Source organism: Phocoena phocoena, chromosome 7, assembly GCF_963924675.1.
Source record: "Phocoena phocoena chromosome 7, mPhoPho1.1, whole genome shotgun sequence".
NCBI lineage: Eukaryota > Metazoa > Chordata > Mammalia > Artiodactyla > Phocoenidae > Phocoena > Phocoena phocoena.
In genome coordinates this window covers 87255144-87276714 of record NC_089225.1, presented here as the reverse complement: position 1 = coordinate 87276714, position 21571 = coordinate 87255144, and the positions used below count along the sequence as shown (strand labels likewise).

General features: G+C 38.1%; 1 protein-coding gene across 2 annotated transcripts in view; it reads right to left on the bottom strand.

Moving 5' to 3' along the window:
- The window catches only part of PIKFYVE (phosphoinositide kinase, FYVE-type zinc finger containing), a 70828-nt gene extending 50139 nt beyond the window's left edge, over positions 1-20689 (bottom strand). Inside the window, exons 1-6 of one of the 2 annotated variants that reach the window (XM_065880218.1) lie at positions 20518-20689; positions 18579-18728; positions 15476-15594; positions 14431-14602; positions 8010-8217; positions 6117-6206 (exon numbers count right to left, since the gene is read on the bottom strand). In XM_065880218.1, the coding sequence (XP_065736290.1) occupies positions 6117-6206; positions 8010-8217; positions 14431-14602; positions 15476-15594; positions 18579-18728; positions 20518-20689 (911 nt within the window). The remainder of the gene's footprint in view (positions 1-6116; positions 6207-8009; positions 8218-14430; positions 14603-15475; positions 15595-18578; positions 18729-20517) is intronic. The other variant, XM_065880219.1, reaches the window with a different exon arrangement.
- Between the last annotated feature and the right edge of the window lie 882 nt (positions 20690-21571).

Below are 21571 nucleotides of genomic sequence, written 5' to 3'. Positions count from 1 at the left end.
GGAGGGTGGGAGGGAGATGCAAGAGGGAGGAGATATAGGGATATATGTATATGTACAGCTGATTCACTTTGTTATAAAGCAGAAACTAACACATCATTCTAAAGCAATAATATCCCAATAAAGAGGTTTAAAAAAAAAGTCATTATGAAAAAACTACAGGAAAAAAATTATAGATTTAGTTCATACAGCAGTAATATCTCAAATGAAATAAATACAAACTCTTCTTAAAATGCTGAAAATTAGGGTGTTTTCTTTTTTTTAATTGACGAATACAAAGCATCACAGTCTAAATGCAGAAAAATTCTTGCGGATCAGGCATGGGAAATTATGGTCCACAATCCAAAAACTTTGCGTAACCACTGAACTAACGCGTTTTTTTTTAGTTGAACATCTATAATATTCTGATGACAAGAAACCCCCTAATTTTCAACCCCAACTCAGCAAAATCACCCCCCAAAAAAGAATTCCTTTCTTCTCATTAGTAGACCTATGTTTAAAATATTGTCCTCAATTATTATTATATTTTGAATTTGATCAATAGAAAAAGTAGTGAAAATTTATTTCCTCTCTTGGTATATAAGTACTTATAAAATATCCTTATTTTTAACACAGGAAAAAATTGTATTTCTAAAGTTCACAGTCAATCATTAGGTAAGTGTAATATCAATAAGTTACCAGATAAGTGACTTGCAAATGAAATTCAATAGCAGCAAGCAAGCTTTTACTTATAAATAAATTTTAACTAGAAATTTAGTTAGCTTCTACACAGAAAAAATGAAACTCAATTTTAGCTTCTATATAAAGGATAAAAGGCAGAAGCATCTACAATGTGTTCAAGTCCCTCCCAGGATGTATTTTCCCTCATTTGGTCTCACAGAATCCTACTGAATATGTACAACTAGATCCATTCTACAGATAAAGAAATCAAGGGTCAGAGATTAAGGAATTTGTCTAACTCAGCTAATAAATAACAGGACTGCCACTCAAACCAGGTCTCAATTGAAAACCTATGTTCTCCTAGCATAAAGATACTCATAAAATAATTTAAGAAATTATTCACAGGTCTGTAACAGGTTTAGGCAAAAAAAATCATTCTTAATAAGAAACCCTGATATCAAATAAATATAGTCTATAAACAAGACTTTTTAAATAACCAGTTCTTCATGGGGTTTTTTTCCTCTTTTTTTTTTTTCTTCTTCATGACTTGGCATGTTCTCTTAGTGAAAAGTTGCCACTATGTCTTATTCAACCAATTAAAGTCTCTTGTCCAATATGTGCTTTATCCATGCATTCTTCTTCTCTAAAAGTCCATCATCCCTACACATATTCTGATATAGTGGCAATGAAAGTAAAAGAAAATTAGTCAATTTTTTTGTCAAATATTCAAATAAGTAGCCTAGTGGTAAGAATGCTAGCTAAAATTTTATTTAGAGACAGTACTCACTGACTAAATTACATCTTTCCTAAAGACATACATCAATATTAGCACTAATTCAAAACACACAGATATACTGCAAACTAGCACAGCTATCTCTACATTTGTATATGTGCGAACAGGAATCTTGGAAATTGTCCCATCTTTTAAAAAACTGTCTTGACTTCACATTCTTCTAGTGCATTCCCCTGCTTCAGTATAACAAAACTCGTCTCCAATTCTTCTTCCACTTTCGCCAGATCCTCGAACAACCCACTGAAATGGTCTATACCACTGTTATTGTTAAATCCCATAATCAGTTTTTACTCCTCATCTCATTTGACATATCAGCAGGATAACTCCCTCTTCCCTGAAATACAATACTTTCTTCACTTGGCTACTAAGACAACACACTCTCCTGACTCCCTTTCACCTTATCACTAGTCTCTCCTTCTCAGTCTCCTTTTCTGGTTCCTCTTCATTTCCCCAGTCTCAGTCCCTGGTCCATACTTCCTCACTTTCCACACTCACTCTTTTGATGATCTCCACACAGGTTCATAGTTTTAAATACCATCCGCATGATAACAACACCCAAGTTTATATCTCCGACTTGTACCCCTCTCCTGAACTCTAGATGTATACCTCCAACTATTTGATATCTCAGTTGGATGTCTAGAAGGTATCTCAAATTCAACATGTCTAAATGTTCCTCCCCTCTTCCCCATATCAATAAATGGCAACTCTGTCAAATGCTCAGGCAGGAACAAGGCAAGGATGTCCTCTCTTAACACTTATTTTCAAAATCATACTGGAAGCACTAGCTACTGTAATAAGAAAAGGAAATAAAAGGAATACAGAATGGGAAGGAAGAATTAAAACTGTCTTTCTTCACAGATGGCATGGTCATCTATGTAAAAATCTGAAAGAATCAACCAAAAAAACTCCCAGAACTATAGCAAGGTTGCATGATGCAAAGTTAATATACAAAAGTCAGTCACTTTCCTATATAACAGCAATGAATAAGTGAAGTTAAAAATTAAAACACAGGGCTTCCCTCGTGGTGCAGTGGTTGAGAGTCCGCCTGCCGATGCAGGGGACTTGGGTTTGTGCCCCGGTCTGGGAGGATCCCACATGCCGCAGAGCGGCTGGGCCTGTGAGCCATGGCTGCTGGGCCTGCACGTCCGGAGCCTGTGCTCCGCGGCGGGAGAGGCCGCAGCAGTGAGAGGCCCGCGTACCACAAAAAAAAATAAATAAATAAATTAAAACACATTACCATTTACATCAGCACCCAAAAAAATGAAACACTTAGGTATAAATCTCACAAAATATATACAAGATCTGAATGAGGAAAACCACAAAACTCTGATGAAAGATATCAAAGAACTAAATTAATGGAGAAATAGTCATTGTTCATGGATAGGAAGACTCAATATTGTGAAGGTGTCAGTTCTTCTCAACCTGATCTACAGAGTCAATACAATCTCAATCAAAATCCCAGCAAGTTATTCTGTGGATACTGACAAACTGATTCTAAGGTTTATATGTTGAGGCAAAAGACCCAGAATAGCCAGCATAATACTGAAGGAGAAGAACAAAGTCGGAGGACTGACACAATCCAACTTTATGACTTACCATAAAGCTACAGTAACTAAGACTATGTGGTACTGGTAAAAGAACAAATAGATCAATGGAACAAAACAGAGAGCCCAGAAACAGATCCACATAAATATAGTCACTAATCTTTGATGAAGGAGAAAAGGCAATACAATGGAGCAAAGACAGTCTTTTCAACAAATGGTGCTGGAACAACTGGACATACACATGCAAAAAAATTAACCTAGACACATACCTTCTACCTTTCTAAAAAATTAACTCCAAATGAATTACAGACCTAAATTTAAAACGTAAAACTAACTCCAGAAAATTACATAGGAGAAAATCTAGATGACCTAGGGTATGGAGATGACTTTTTGGATACAACACGAAAGCATAATCCATGAAAAATTGATAAGCTGTACTTCATTAAAATTAAAAACTTATGCTCTGCAAAAGACAACAGCAAGAGAGTTAGCAGACAAGCCAGAGACTGGGAGAAAATATCTGCGAAAGACCCATTTGACGAAGGACGGTTATCCAAACTATACAAAGAACTCTTAAAACTCAACAATAAGGAAACTCAGTTAAAAAATGGGCCAAAGCCTAGACAGACACGTCACCAAAGAAGGTATACAGATGGAAAGGATGGAAGCATATGAAAAGATGTTCAACATCACATCGTTAGGTAAACGCAAATTATGAGACAGCATTATACACCTATTAGAATGGCCAAAATCCAGAATACAGATGACACCAAATACTGCCAAGGATATGTAACAACAGAACTCCCATTCATTGCTGGTGGGAATGCAAAATAGTACAGCCATTTTAGAAGAGAGTTTGGCAGTTTCTCACAAAACTAAACATATTCTTAACCACAGGATCCAGTGATCACAATCCTTGGTATTTACCCAAATGAAGAAAAAACATATCCATACGAAAACCCACACAAGGATGTTTATGAAGCCTTATTCATAGTTGCCAAAACTTGGGAGCAACCAAGATGTCCTTCAATAGGTGAGTGGATAAATATAACCGTGGTACTTCCAGACAATGGAATATTCTTCAGTGCTAAAAAGAAATGAGTTATCGAGCCATAAAAACACAAGAAGGAAACTAAAATGCATATTACTAAGTGAAAGGAATCAACCTGAAAAGATTATATACTGTATGACTCCAACTATATAACATTCTGGAAAAGGCAAAACTATGAAGACAGTAAAAAGATCAGTGGTTGCCACGGGTTGAGGCAGGGAGGGAGGGATCAATAAGCAGAGCACAGAAGATTTTTAAAACACGGAAACTATTCTGTACTTTACTATAATGGTGAATATATGTCGTTATATATTTGTTTAAACCCACAAAACGTACAACACCAAGAGTGAACCCTAATGTAAGCTACAGACTTGGGTGATAATGCTGTGTCATTGCAGGTTCGTCAGCTTTAACAACATGCCTCTCTAGTGTGAGATGGTTATAGTGAGGGAGGCTGTGGGGAGCAGGGGGATATGGGAACTCTCTGTACTTTCCCGTCAATCCTGCTGTGAACCTAAAACTGCTCTACAAAGTGAAGTTTATAAATTTTTTTTGAAGTAAAGGATGATGTCTGCAACTTACTCTCAAATAGTCTAGAAAAAAAAAGTAACAAAGCAAATGGGCAAAATGTAAATTAGTGAACCTTAATGAAGAATATATGAAAACTTATTTAACTCTATTACTTGCGACTTTTTTGCAAGTATAAAGTATTTTCAAAATAAATAAAAAATGAAACTCGCCAACGGCTTCCCATCTCACTCATTAAACGACAAAGTCCTTACAATGAATTGTAAGAAGGTTCTACTCCTGGCATACAGGACTCTTTGTTATTCCCTGCCAGGCATGTTCCCTCTCAGGAATTAGCGATTCCCTGTTTGCTTGGTAAACTCTTCTACAAAATTTCCACATGGCTTACTCCCTCACTTCCTCAAGTCTTTGCTTAAACATCACCACCTCTGAGGTCTTCACTGACCACACTATTCAAAATTCCAACCTTGGGACTTCCCTGGTGGTCCAATGGTTAAGACGTCGCCTTCTAATGCCAGGTGGCGGTGGGCGGGGTTCAACCCCTGGTCGAGGAGCTAAGATCCCACACACCTCACCACCAAAAATCCAAAACATAAAACAGAAGCAATATTGTAACAAATTCAAAGACTTTAAAAATGGTCCACATCAAAAAAAAAAAACACAAAAATTCCAACCTCCTCCCCTATTCCTTATGTTTTCATATGCTTTAAATTTTTGTTTATTTGATTCACTGTTATACAAGTACCTAGTTCGTAGGTACTTATTAATTACTTGTTGAAGAATAAATTGAAAGTATGTTAAACCATGGTGAGTCAGATATCTAGTTCTTCAGGTTTATAACCACTTACCAATTGATTTTGTAATGACTATTTTTGGTGGGGAGGTGTGGATGTTAGTAACACTCTAGTAAGTTGAAAAGGAGAAGGAAGTGTGCAGGTATAGAACAGTTATGGGCTATTATTTCAAGGAATTTGCCTAAGAAAATAAATTGAGACTACAGATAACTAGAGGTAAAACACAAAGGAGGGGTTTTGTTTGTTTGTTTTTAATAGGTAAGACATGAGTTTGTTTACATGCAGACAGTAAGGAGTCAGCAGAGAGAAGTGAAAGATAAGGAACACTAATAGGGTAACTAATAAAAACTAGTAAGGGATGAGAACCAGAACACAAGTGGAGAACCAGAAGTAAAGAGAAAGGATGAGCTGCAACTATAAACAAGTTGGTAAGTGATGTTAAGAGTTGAGGACATCCTCGTCTGTTATCTCCCCTCTTTGCTGTGTAACTGAAAGAGAGGTCACCTGTTAAGCGTGAAGAAAGAAGGAATGAAGTTTCCAAGATCTGAAGCCAATAGAGAATAGTAGAAAACGGCCACTGAGAGAATGCAAGTGACAGCTAACTAGCAAAAAGGAAACGATAGTTTAGTTCAGCTTTTAGAGCTAAGAAAGTGTATAACAATCAATCCCCTCCATTTTATGTCTGTTCTTCTCATTACTATAAAAAAGAAAAACCAGACACAGAACAGTGTTTTCATTTGGCAGTTTACCTATTTCGAGCAGGAGATTTCCCAGCGTCCTCTTGAACAGATACAAGTCTTGTTGAAAGAGCATTATTTGAGGAGTCTGGATGAATCAAACTATAAAGAAAATAAGAAAATACTGAGATGATTTAAGAGAGTTACAGGCAAATCCAATTTCAATAAAATGCTTTAACATTTAAAAGCAGGTTGTTTTTCTGCAATAATGAGCTTATGGGTCATTTTTGTTCTCTTCTTTTAGTTGAAGTGGAAATAGGATGGGTTTTGTCTTAAGGATATCAAATACCAAAAGAGCAATAAAGAGTTATATTAAGTATAATGGGTGTCAATAAAATAATAAAATTGGCTGGATGACTGACTTGTAGAACTCCTTCTCACATCACATATACAAAACTGAAGTGCTTTGAGGGGGGCCGGAATCCTGAGTTCAAATATTTTATTCTCAGTCCCCATAACTAGGTGGAATAGCACTGCAGAGTCACAGAAACCTAGGTCCAAGTGCAGGCTCTACCTCTTACTAGTTGTGTGACCTTGGGCACGTTACTTAATCTCTCTGAACTTCAGCACCCACATCTGTCAAAAGGAGAAAGTAGTGCCTACCACAGAGATATGATGGCTAAAAGAGAATGAACATTAAACTATTAGCACAGAACCTAAAGTTATTCTGCCTTTGACATCTATCTGGTATCTCCCAGGAAGCTTTCAAACCTGGTTTGTTTTATTGAATCACACTTGCCAATTCTGGGCTCACACAACAGGGCCAGGCATCCACATGGCATTGCTTACTGAAGTAAGAAGTGAAGAATCCCTCTCCTTTCTTTCTTGTTCATTAAATGCAGAGTCAATCTTTAAAACTTATAAAATATATGTAAGGTATAAAGAATCAGGATGCCACAAACACCAATGCACCCATGGAGCAATTTAAGAAAAAGAACATTACCATCAACTTTGAAGTGCTTGTTCCCCTGACCCAATCCCATTCCCTTCCCTGCCCTCAGTGAAACTACTGTTGTAAATTTTATATTTATCATTCTCCTCCTTTTCTTTAAGTTTACCATGTTTGTATCCCTAGATAGTGTATTCATTTGTATATTTTTGAACTTTCTATAAATAATCACTGGCTATATCATATGTGACTTTCTTTTCTCCTCCACATTATATCCCCGAGATTCATACATGTTGAATGTAGGTATAATTCATTCATTTTTTACTTTTGTCTAAATTCATTGGTTACCTATTAATTCCTCACTCCATTAAGAGGTAACTGAGAAAATAACAGAAAGATGCTACTTGAAACTTCAAGCACTTTGACGTGGCCATATTTGGTACGATGCATGAGAAAATTATTTAGCTAACGAAAAACAACCAGAAACTGATGAATCTAGGATTCTAATTCAAACAGTTCCAGGTAAAGAAAGAGTAACATCCTCCACAACCAGACAGTGTAGCATATTTAGACATACAAGAAAAGATGAAACATTCCTCAGGAAGGAAAAAAATCTAATTTCATTTGCAAATATTATGAACACAAATCTTATGAGCATCCTCCTTCTCAAAGAAGGCTACGTTAGAAGTTATTAATGGAAATAACTTCTGTTGTTTATTCAACAAATATTATCAGGATCATATATACGCCACACACTGTTCTTGGTGCCAGGTGTAGAAGAGCAAACAAGAAAAAGTCTCTCCTCTTGTGGAGCTAACATTCTAATTAGTCAACATTATCACTATCCACAAACATCTTCTGTGATCCTTCCTAAGGCAAGCTGAGAAAAAAGGAGAAAATGGTGTATTTTCAGGAAACAATTCAAAGAAGTTAAATGTTAACTTAAAGCACCCTTAGGTCACAAGACTATCAGTATTTATCAAATATAAATAAAATTACATGTTAAGTGACAGTACCTTTGCCAGGCAAAATCATCCTCTAAAAATATGTTGCGGCTGGCTTTTCTACTCCCTACAGGTGTTCGGGGTTCACTCGGATCAAGTACAGACACAGAGGAAGCGGAATCTGAAAGAGCATTCAAGTCTTCACCAATGGAATTACTGTCTGTGGAATGAGCATAACTTAAGGCTATTTTTCTACAGTATGTACAGGCTCGGAGGTCCCCTAGGAGGAAAAAAAAAAAGAAAATTAAGTAAAAGATAACTAACATATTACTTACCAGAACACATTAAACCCTTGGGTTACTAGTTAATCTAATAACAGGAACCATCCTCAAGTAAAGACTACCAAAAAAGACATCTTTTAAAAGTAAACTAACTTCGTTAGCTCTGTTATATATTTTAAAAACCATCATTATGCAAAATCCATCAAGGTATCCAAATTACCTCAAATATTTATAACAAGAAAATATGACTCAAGGTACTAGAAAACTCTGCTAAAAGAATATTCCTCAAGGTTCTAAAAATGAAGTAAGGGATCTATCAGAGACAGAATGTTCAAGAAAAAAAATTTTTTTAATTGAGTATATAAACCAATACAAATAGAAGTAACACTTTTTCCCTGAATAACAAGTAAGGAGGAAAATGTTATTTAGCTATCTATATGAAGCCATGAAGAGTGGTCTCCACAAGGGGGCACAGTTTTAAAACAAACTAACAAAATTGGCTTACAAGCAATATGAAATATAGGGGGGGAAGTATAAAGGAAATTCTTATAGTGAAAGTAAGGGTGGAAATGAAATATTCTTGGGAAGACAAACAATAAGGCTATTTAATAATTTTAAATGCATCTTTTTTCAGGATGCAGTCCTGCCCAAATGTAAGTTTTCATTTCTACCCTTTTTCTGTTACAATTTTTTGTGTGATTCTATAACAATTTAGTGTACTAAAAAAGGAGGTAAGATAATTAAACTTTACTAATAACACATTACGTAACAATTCTACTGTAATTCTTTTTACCATTAACATTAGAGAACTGAAGTGACATGAACGAAAGACTTCTGAAAGTCAACTGTACTGTGTTTTTACCATAATTACTACCAAGTACAATAAAGGGTCTTTTATTTTTCATTTTAAGAAAACTATTACATAGTACTCAGCTTTATTAAATTATGCATGTATTTTAAGCAAAGTTAAATATCACTTGTTGTGTTACTCATTTTTAACACCATGATTCAACAGATGAATCTAAAGAACGATATCTCTAATCAAGAGCCCCCCCAAAAAAATTGAATTCCAGTCCAGGATAAATGAGAGTGCTAGGACATACTACCACCGGCTAACCAAAGTAGAACTGTAGTAAGGAGATAAAATTACTTCCTGCAGAAAGGTTCTTAACATAGGCTTGGTTCTTACACTGTAAAGGAAATCTCCCTTCGTCGTTCAGCTGTTAGAATGAAAATGATCAGATCAATAAAGGGAGCCAACCCAGACCAGAAAAGTTCTCATTTCCTGAAGAATCCTCACCAGCAAGGGCCTACTGAGCGCATGCCTAAATTAAAGGATGTGGTAAAAAGGTCGATGAGACACAGCCCTGCCATCAAAGAACTCAGTCCACTGGGGACGAGAGACACATATAATCAGAAAGTTGCACAGCAGATACAGAGATAGCACTGTTACACCACTATAACTTAACATTCATTGATCTGCTTCTATGTGCCTAGGTATTCTAGGTATTTATTCGCAGCCTGGATATACAATTGTGCCCAGAATTCACTGTCCCATCTGCAACGGTTAATTTTATGTGTCAACTTGGCAAGACTGATTATTTGGTCCAACAATGGTCTAGTTGTTACTGTGAAGGTTTTTTTTTTTAAGACATTAATATTTACCATCTGTTGACTTTAACCAGATTACCCTCCATAATGTGGATGGATCTCATCCAATCATTTGAAGGCCTTTATGATCAAAGACTGAGGATTCTTAAAAAAAGGAAAAAATTCTGTCTCGTCTTATTTATTTATTTATTTTTGGCTGCGTTGGGTCTTCGTTGCTGTGCACGGGCTTTCTCTAGTTGTGGTGAGCAGGGGCTACTCTTTGTTGCGGTGCACGGGCTTCTCGTTGCGGTGGCTTCTCTTGTTGCGGAGCACGGGCTCTAGGCACATGGGCTTCAGTAGCTGTGGCTCGCAGGCTCTAGAGCGCAGGCTCAGTAGTTGTGGCGCCCGGGCTTAGTTGCTCCATGGCATGTGGGACCTTCCTGGACCAGGGATCGAACCCGTGTCCCCTGAATTGGCAAGAGGATTCTTAACCACTGCGCCACCAGGGAAGCCCTGTCTCGAGTCTTTAAGACAGAAATTCTGCCTGAGTTTCCAGCCCGCTGGCCTATCCTAAGAATTTCAGACTTGCCAGCTCCCTTAATCACTTGAGCCAGTTCCTTAAAATAAATCTTTCTTTCTATATAAATGTGTGTGTGCTGGGGGGGTGGCAGGGAGGGACGTAAATGCCCTATTAGTTCTGTTTCTCTGGAGAACCCTAATACAAATTTTGGTACCAAGAGAAGTTCTAAAGCAACAAAATCTTAAGGTTGAATTTTCTGAATTGGTTTTTGGGTTTCTGGAATTGGTTCTCTAATTAGATTTAAAGGCAATAAGGAGTCTATTCCCAGAAGTAAAGAGAATGCTGATAGTCCACGGTGTGATGGGGCAACAGAGTCACGTAAGTATCATCTATGGATACTCCTAATCAAACACTTTTAAGAGGCAAAGACCTGACTTACCATGTACTGCACATCTTAGAACATTTTTGTCAAACTAATGAGATTAGCTGCTCCTAATTGCACTGGACAAAAAGGGAAAAGAATGACATCAGGAATTCAGATTCCCAGCTCAAGAACTGTACAATGTACCTCAAAGTGTCTATGTCTTCCCTGAAAGAACCATATACAGCTGCAGAACTGAGATTGCTGAAAATCAAACCAAGAGTCTCATCATGCAAGTGACTGAACCACAACACACACTGAATCACTTAACCTTACGGTGTGTCTATTAAAGTTAGGGCATTGATTAGAAAGGAATGAAATCCTGAAAACTGGAAGGGGATATTTGGGGAAGCTGGGAACTCTTAACTGCCAACTTCTACTTAGTCTTCTTTGCGAGTAGAAGTAGCCTTTCCACCCTGTCTGAGATTAACCCTGCTTTGCCTGAGAAATTCACAACGGCCTCCCATGAGTTAGCTGCCTTGCAAGACCCTGCTTATTCTCCTCAGGACCCACTCCCACTACCCTCTTTGCTTCTAGGCCTATAATAAGACTCAGGTCCCCTGAAAGGAGAGTTACAAAGTGTGACCCATGAGGAAGTACACTACACTCCAAAAGAACTACATGATTTTTCCAATTTAGACAAACAGAAATCCAGGGAATATGTGTGGGAATGGCTACCAAGGGTATAGAATAATACTGGAAAGAACATAAAGTCAGATCAAACTGGATCTATTGATATGGACCCACTAAGCAGAGATTCTGGATTTAATGTTATAGCTCAAGGTGTTCAAAGGGGCTCTAACAGTCTGGTTAATTGGTTGGTTGGCTAAAACATGGACCAAAAGTGTCCTATACTAAATGAAGTTGAAATGCCAGAATTACCCTGGAATGCTATAAAGGAAGGGATCCAAAAGCTTAGGGAGACTGTTAAGAGCAGATTTACCACGTAAGATCTGCTCGCTTGCCCCAGGAGGATCCAGGGGACATACCTTTCACCATGACTATGAGAAAAAAAATTTGTGAGGGGAGTCCCAGCATCCCTGTAGATCTTTGCAGTCACCCATTATAGTGGGAACTGCTGGTGATAAACTGGGAAATCTAAATGCACTGGGGACCACTGGATCCCAGGTTGGCAGGGGCAGAGTGGTGGCATTTAATCGACAAAGACAAGGTAGGCATGTTACCAGAACAGACATCAGTGTCAAAGCTGTAAGCAGAATAGTGTAACATATACAGAGATCTATGACACATCTGATCATGGTGTTCCTAAAAGTAAATGGGCAGTCTTCTAAACTCTTACTGGATTTGTATAAGAAAAAGAGTTCTAGATCAAGTGAACAAAACTCAAACTTGAATCAAAAAGAGTCATGACCCCTCAACCAATTCTCAGACTTAAGCCATTTACAGACCCAGAATTCCTTGAATGAAGGGAGGCTGGGTCACCTCGAGGAAGGGCCCCACTACACTGCCAAAAAATGTATATTGTTTATCTTCCTAAAAGGCTTCCCCAAAGGACCTAGAGCCTTTCACCAGAGTGACAGTGCATTGAGAAAAAGGTAATAGTCAAACTTTTAGGAGATGACTGGACTTTGGCACTGAATTAACACTAATTCCAAGAAGCACAAAATGTTACTATGGTTTCAAGTCAGAGCAGGGGCTTACAGAGGTCAGGTGATCAACAGAGTTCCAGCTTAGGTCCATCTTACAGTGGGTTCAGTGAGTCCCCGAACCCATTTGTGGTTATCCCTCAGTTCTAGAATATATAACTGGAATAAACATACTCAGCAAATGACAAATCCCTACATTTGTTCCTGACCAGTGGAATGAGGGGTATTATGGTAGTTCTGGCCTCCAGAACTGTGAGACAACAAATTTGTTTGTCCTAACCCATTCAGTTTGTGGTATTTTGTTAAGAAAGCCCTAGGGAATCCATACACCAACCATATTAACAAGATAGGATTTTACCCTATAGGTAATGAGAACTCTGAAAGGGTTTTATGCAAGGGAATTTGACATGATCAAATTAGCATTTAAAAGGATACTGACTAGAGTATGAAAAATGAATTCGAGATAGGGAAAAACTAAAGGTAAAAAAATCTTTTAAAAGCTGCAGCCATAATCTGGATGAAAGATAACTGGGGTCTGAACTCTGAAGCAGTTTAGGTTAAAAAAAAAAATCTTTTTTTTTAAAGTGAGTAAGGCCAAAAGGAAGATCTACATGATAATAAAAATAACATGAGAAAGATACTAACAGTGTTCCCTGGTAGTTCAGTGGCTAAGACTGCGCTCCCAATGCAGGGGGCCTGGATTCAATCCCTGGTCAGGGAACTAGATTCCACGTGCTGCAACTCAGAGTTCACATGCCACAGCTAAAGATCCCACATGCCGCAACTAAAAGATTCCCACATGCTGCAGCTAAAGACCTGGTGCAGCCGACATAAATAAATAAATTTTTTTTTTAATTATACACACACACACACATACACGCACACACACGCGCACACACACACACACACACACACATATATATATATACTTTAACAAAAAAGAAGTGTTCTCTTTTTGGTAACTTCTGCCCACCTTCCACTTCCACCTCCTAATCACTACACACACCATTTAGTTTTTTTCTGCTTCAACAAATAATTTTAAATCTCTGTATTACTAAAATTTAAGGAAGAATATGAGTAAATGCAATTTGCTAAAGCACACTGTCATATAACTCAAGGGATATCTGTATTTTGTAAAATAAAAACTCTCATAGGGCTTCCCTGGTGGCACAGTGGTTGAGAGTCCACCTGCCGATGCAAGGGACATGGGTTCGTGCCCCGGTCTGGGAAGATCCCACATGCCGCGGAGCGGCTGGGCCCGTGAGCCATGGCCGCTGAGCCTGAGCGTCCGGAGCCTGTGCTCCGCAACGGGAGAGGCCACAGCAGGGAGAGGCCCGTGTACCGCAAAAACAAAACAAAACAAAACAAAACAAAAAAAAACTCTCATAATAATATAAATTAGTGATCACTCCAACCAACTTGTCTAATAAACATTAACGGGGCTTACCTGGTGGCGCAGTGGTTAAGAATCCGCCTGTCAATGCAGAGGACACGGGTTCGAGCCCTGGCCCAGGAAGATCCCACATGCTATGGAGCAACTAAGCCCGTGCGCCACAACTACTGAGCTTGCGCTCTAGAGCCCACGAGCCACAACTACTGAGCCCACGTGCCACAACTACTGAAGCCTGCGCGCCGAGAGCCCGTGCTCCGCAACAAGAGAAGCCACGACAATGAGAAGCCTGCACACCGCAACAAACAGTAGCCCCCACTCACTGCAACTAGAGAAAGCCTGCGCACAGCAACGAAGACCCAACATAGCCAAAAATAAATAAATAAATTTATTTTTTTTTAAAGAAAAAAAAAACAACAAAAAAACATTAACGGTCCCATGGTTTTTTGGTAGCATCTATGATACACTGTCTTTTACTCATGTTATTTATGAATATCCCCATCTACTTTATTATTTGACTATAAGGTCCTTAAAAGCAAAGCCATGTCTCCCTCATATTTGTGCACCCCATAATTCACACATGATGTCCAAAATTAAAAAATGACTTAACATGGGTCCTGTATTATAACTATCTTATTGTTATGATCTTTAAAAATTGTAAACTTGTCAATACAGCTCATTTACCTGTATAACCCATAAATTTTCCAGGGATTTCTTGATTGCAGCAACGACTGCAGAAAATCTGCCCACACAGTCGGCAGTGGTGTCTGCGTCTAAAAGTGGTAAATTTCTCATTACAGTCATAGCACTCTTTACACTGGCTATCTGGCATCCAATATTGCTTCAGGTCACTATCCTGTAACAATAAAAATGTGTGAAGGCTTCTTGAAACTACTGATTATTAAAATGCAATGGCAAATGCAATGCTAATCAAAATCCTAGAAAATTTCTTTTGCAGAAATTAACAAGCTATTTCTAAAATTTATATGGGAACACAAAAGGTCAAAATGACCAAGACAATCTTGAAGCAGAATAAACTGAAGGATGTATAATGTCAGCCATTAAGATTTATTCCAAAGCTACAGTAATTTTAGACAGAGTATTAGTGGGAGGAAAAAACGGAGCTGTGGAAGAAAAAGGAGAGCCCTGGACACATATGGACTCACCCTCACACTTATAAATGGATTTCTGACAAGATCTGTAATGCAGTCAGTGAAGGGTTGTCTTTAAAAAAAAAATGGTGCTGGGACTTCCCCGGTGGTCCAGTGGTTAAGACTCTGAGCTTCCGCTGCAGGGGGCACGGGTTCGATCCGTGGTCCAGGAACTAAGAACCCGCATGCCATGTGGCGCAGCGAATAAATAAATAAATAAATTTTAAAAATTTTAAAAATGATACTGGGTCCAACTGGACATCCATGGGGAAAAAAGTGAATCTTTATCCGTATACTTCACACAAATAATAAAGCTTCTTAAAGAAACCATGGGAGAGTATCTACTACCCCGGGCTAGAAAAACATTTCTTAAACAGAACACAAAAAGTGCAATCCATAAAATGAAAAAAATTGATAAAATAAAATTAGGAACTTATGAGTAAAAAATATGGTGTCCACAGGTGAAGTTAGTATTAACTGAACTTTCTTTCAAGTGGCATGGTACCATTTTTAGTGAGTCCCACATGGTCCCCAGGTAAGTGCTTAATAAGTAATCTTCTAAAGCCTCTAGACAGTACCTGGCTCTTCCCCTCCATGATTTCCTTGAGGCGTTTTAATACTGTGCTGAGGCTTCGGAGCTGAACAGCTGTACGAGGGTCATGACCTCCAAAGGCAGGTTCTGCCTTCCTTCTGGTATCTGAGTCAGATTTACAAAACAAAAAACAAAAAACACTACCTTAATAGTCTCTATTATCAATGCAAAGTTCCTCTTATTTTTAGCATATATCAATACTTACATTCTCCCAGCCAGTGACACAGACTGAGAGTTAAAACTAAAACTAGGCTTTATAAGGGTAAGAGGCTGTTGGAAGTGTTTCTTATTACCATGTGAAACACTGCTTCACAAGCAAATGAGGGCTACCTGAGACAAACACTGTGACCACTGATGATTTTAAGGCCTGGATGGGAGCATCACTTAACATGGCCCAAAATTCATTAATGATTTCTTGGGCCCTTCGGTCCTGCGAGAAATTTAACAGAAGGAAAAGCAATCCCTGTGTGTTACCTAGCCCAGTCTCTACAGTCAAACAGGTCAGCGACAGGGTTGAACAGTTCAGTTCAGTCTGCAGACCACAAACCCAAAGGCTCGTGGAGTAGATCATCAGAAAGGAATTTAATAGCCAACCCCACAGAGTCTGACAGACTTCAGAACATCCAGGATGGTAATTTATCCACAAACTTTCCTTCACCGATGTCCAAGCAGACTTCTCTTCCCCAAAGAATTGCTAGAACCCCAATGCAACCCTTCCCTGCCACCTCCCTACTCCTACAGTTCCAAACTAGATGGGATCACTTGCTCTTGAAACAGCAATACTGAAGCCAGTCCTGTCTATAATAAAACACACCCATGTTCCAGCTTTGTGTCCACCAAAGCTGTCATGTATCATTTCCTTATTTTAGAGCAAGATTACAACTGAAGTTTCTACCTATTCCTGGCTCCAGCAGTTATTAAACCTAAGGATGAAGTAGAGGTGGCTTGACAAAAAGGATGAACATCCTTATTAGCTTAAACTCATTACCCTAATAACCTATGGTAAAGCAAGATGGAAAATAGCTCTCTCTATATCCTTCCCAAACTCACTTGTTTGCTAGATTAGATTTAGGTGTTCTTTGTTTTGGTTGAGTGGGAAAGAAAAGATTACAAAAAAATGTGAAGTTGGTATAAATTGATGAAGAATTTCCCAAGATATTAATTACGGAAATAATTATCTAAACAGCACCTATGTTAGAAAACTTTATTTCTATAAATAATATCTTAATTTCAGCAGATACCTCATTGTTATTACTAGAATAAAAATGTATGTGTATTAGAATGAGCAAATTGTTCTTGAGTCTCTGTGATAAACCAACGCTCCATGATTTACGAATTGAAAAAGGAGACAGATGAAGCTGTTAGAACAGTAAGGCTGTGCTCCCAAGCACAGGCAACAATTAGTTGTGAAGCCCCTTGCATTCAGCCACTTAGGAGTATGAGAAAGTAAAAACAGCATCATCCACAGAAAAAGCAGGAGCAAGACTGTTCCTGGAACCAACAGATGATGGTTTCATCATGGATGAAGATGAAAGAAACATGAGAGAAAATCTGGTCTAGCACTCTGTCCTCAAGCAAATCATCTTAGTTGCTTCTCTTGTAAAATGAATATTAGAAAATTAAATAACTTCCCAAGGTCACAGAGCTAGTAGACTGTGGAATCACAGCCTTTTAGTAGGAAAAGATGGGTAAAACAGTCCCAGGCTTGTGAAACTCAAATGCCTCTAGCAGCTAAGGCAAAATCAAAGAATCAAGTGGACTTGATAAAAGACAGTAAAGAATGGTGGGGATTGCAGCAAACTAGACATTACAAGCTCCACCTAGTGATATTTAAATTCAAGTTTATCAAAACATCAAGCCAAGGTTTGGTAGGCTGTCGGTTTGTAACCCCTAAATGATTAGACTCTAGTCCAACTCCTCAATTTTATAAACAAATAAATCCTATGCTTGACTCAGTATAGGATTTAGTCAAAAGAGCTCCCTTAACAAAAATAGGAGTGTTGCCACGGGCCAGGTTCAAGACCTAAGGAGAGTTTAAGGTTAAAAGTGGGGATGGTCTCTTCCTTCTATCCATTTGGAGTAAAGAGCTCATTTCTCTCTTCCTACCTTCTGATTCTTCCTTCCAAACAGCTGATATGACGCAGGCTGAGTCCCTTTGCCCTGGGAAACCTACAGAGGTGATACAGCCAGCTCCGCTCCAGTCCGTAGCGTGAAACTCTTCTTCTGCTTGGTTTCTCCTTCTCCTCTGACCCACCAGAAGAAGGTTCTGAGCCAAGTCTCAACTAGCAATAAAATATCCTTCTGCCAACAACCATTACCTGTGCCCGCCTACTTTTCACTCGAAGACCTCAGGGGGAAGACTGGCCAGACAAGGCAGGATCTGACATTCATGGACACCTGATTTCCAATGCTACATCCCTTTCCCTCTCTTATGCCACCTCTCATTGCCTTTCTCCTGCCACCTTGAGTTGGGCAAACCACTGCACTGAGTTTAATAATCTAACAGAAATAAAACATAAAACAACTCACTTTATCTAGTCTGTGGATTCAGGCTGATCCCAGTACAGCATGAAAATGAAGGACATGACCACGTAGCAGACCAGGATGGAGAACAAACAGGCAAGAGGAGCTCAGCTTATCCAGCCACAATGACAGCTTGCACTCCGACAAGGACAGAAGGCCAAGAGTAAGTGGCAGCCCGCTAATGGAACTGAGAGACTTCTGCAGCCAGAGGCATGCACATCACATTACACTGGCCACCCCAAGAACAGATGCAGCAGTCAGTCACAAAGTTGAAACTAACCTGTGTTCTCCTGGGGGTGTCGCAAACTGTCCTCTGCTGAAACCCAAGCAAGTAATTAATCAAAAAACAGTCAAAGAAAGCTCTGCTTTGCCTAAAGTTCAATGAAATGTTTAAGAACTCTTGTTTAGGTATCAACAGTTATCCAGGTAACAGTTTCATTAATTCTCAAGAGTACCTGACTATTCCAAATAGAAAAAAAGTTAAGTCAATAAACAACCTGCAAAACACAATGACTATGGGAAAAGTCTAATACACAGAGAGGAATGAAATGAGAACAGTGTCATACCTAACACTGAAGATCGCCGCTGAAGCTCCTCATTAAGCTGTTTTTTATAAGGTGTAGGTGATCTCACAGATTGTGTCCTTGAAGGGAGCTGGGGACTGGTCCAACTTCCACTCAGAGATGGTTGCTCTCCCTGACCCCCTTCTCCTCTCTCTGCAGCAAACAAAAGCTTGGAATTATTGGAAAAACTAAGACTCAGAGTTCAGCAAAGAGAAGGAAATAGATGAGAATTTTTTAGGAAAGAATGTGTACTTGTATTACATGCCTAAGTAAACATTAGGGTTTTCTTAAAGAAAAAAGAGAGAGAAATTCAAAGAAGGTGGCAAAATTACATCCTTGGTATATATGACCTTCACTGTTTCACTTTTTTTTTTTTTTTTTTAATATTTATTTATTTGGCTGAGCCAGGTCTTAGTTGCAACATGTGGGATCTAGTTCCCTAACCAGGAATCGAACCTGGGCCCCCTGCACTGGGATCACAGAGTCTTAACCACTGGACCACCAGGGAAGTCCCGGTTTTACTTTTCATTAGAAATTTCTTGAGCATATTTAAGGAAACAGAATGCAAGCTCTACACAAAGGCAGTGATTTTTTTGTTGTTCTGCTTTATTTATGGGATAGATCCCTTGTACTATTAAAATAGTACCCAGTGGATAGTAGGTGCTCAATAAACATTGCTAAATAAAAAGACTACTGTCATTTAATGGCTAAATGTAACGTATCCTAGACAGGATCCTGGAAAAGAAAAAGGACATTAGGTAAAAACTGAAGAAATATGAATAAAATACTTACTTCAGTTACTAATAATGTATCAATAATAGTTCATTAATTGTAATAAACGTACTCTACCAATGTAAGATGTTAATAACACAGGAAACTGGGTGTAGGCGTATATGAAAACTTCCTGTATTATTTTCCTAATTTTTCCATAAATCCAAAACTATTCTAAAAAATAAGATTGTTGTGGTTTCTTTAAAAAAAAAAGATTATTGTCTTCAAAATGGACTAACAGGTTTTACAGAGCTTTCAACATGTCTGTTAATAAAAGTCAGTTAATACTATTAAAATTTCTACTGAGTTAATTAAACTATTAACCCCCAAATCCGTTACAACAAGAGGGATTACTTTCTAACACATTTCAAACAATACAGCTAAATATAAAGCAAAAGATGTAGGCCATGTTTTTTTTTTTTTTAATTCTTCTAACAAGTAAAAAATATATTACTTAAAAAGAGCTCATTTAAAAAATATCTTTTCACTTGGTGTCATTAAATGTATACCTTAACAGGTCAACAACAAGCCTGCTGACAGCTTTCAATTTTTGAAAAATATGAACCCTTCCTCCCATGTGCTGGTCCTTTAGTTTCATTGCTTTAATTAAAATCTTTTGGGGGCTTCCCTGGTGGCGCAGTGGTTGAGAGTCTGCCTGCAGATGCAGGGGACACGGGTTTGTGCCCTGGTCCGGGAAGATCCCACATGCCGCGGAGTGGCTGGGCCCATGAGCCATGGCTGCTGAGCCTGCGCGTCCGGAGCCTGTGCTCCGCAACGGGAGAGGCCACAACAGTGAGAGGTCCGCATACCGCAAAAGAAAATAATTTTTTTGGCTATTAACCCCTAAAAGAGAAAAGTCCATTCTATGAATTTAAGAAAACTGAGATATATTAAGAAAGGAAAAAAAAAAGAATGCTAACTTCTCTTTAAAAAGAGACCTCCTTGTAACATTTAGTTTTCAATTCTGATCTTCAGTTGCCAATAATTAATAAGATTAAAGTGAAAATTCTAGCTTTCTCTTCTTATGCAGTTAACTCCAGTGACCTATGATTATAAAGCTACCTCCCTGTTAATATTTCACTTTCTTGCAAAGACACAGCATGAAAGTTGAACAAGAGAATTTCAGAGAATCAAGATGGTAGGGTCTCTGATCTTTAAGAATAAGTCTTACCTTTGTTAAATCGAAAGAGATTTACAAAAGAACTATACGCGGATTTAAAAGGAGGTTCGTCCTGATCAGGAGTCAAAGGTTTAAAGTGTGTGAGGTGAGAAGGACTAGTAGGAGATCGAGGCAAATCATCAGCAGAGTCCAATGTAGGGGACGTCTTATCATCTGTGGCCATTTCATGAGTCTAATAAACAAAAGAAATAAGCAAAAGTAAGTTCCTCAGGAAGCCCAAAGGTTGATTCCAAACAGCATCCAAATATCTAAAAATCTGACTTCAAAAATTCAGACCTAAACAAACCAACGAGTAAATAAATCTAGCTCAGCATACACTCCAAATTAAGACTTGAAAACACTGAAGTCTAGATCATAAGGAAGAGTCTCAGTTATCTAAAACTAGGAACATATAGCCAATCTCATTTTCAAAATTACTATTCAAATACAGAAAAATACCAAAATTATTAAAAATTTGAAGGTAAGGCATAAATGTGAGCAGGCAAAAAGGAAAAAAGAGGATTTTCACATGATTTATATAGTTTTCATTTTAAGACTTTTTTGAAAAAATAGCTTTTTAAAGGGGAAAACTGGTTTTACACAAGCATACAAATTCCTCAAAGTTTTATTTTACTTATTTCAATGTTTTCTTTCAAAAAAATATAAAAAACGAGTATTTCCAAGAACAGGAAACGAAATAGTCATCCCTTAATGACATTTCTGTATAACCCCAAAAGTTACCTCAAACTATGCCTCATCACCTATAAGAACTATCCAAATCCACAAGCTGACTGATCCCCAACATATGTCTTCCTAGGCACAGGAGCCTTGTTCTTCTCCTTTTAAGCCTCAATTCATATAGGCATTAAAATGAAGATCTTAACAGGCTTTTTTTTTTAATAACCAAAAATTATAATTCAACCAAAGCTGTAAAACTAACCACATCACCAGATGCAGGTAACAGAAAAGCACTGATGTCTATTTTCTGCCATATTGATTAATACTTCAAAGAGAAGACCATGAATTATGCATAACTCATTAAAATGCTATAGCTTGTAATCTAATT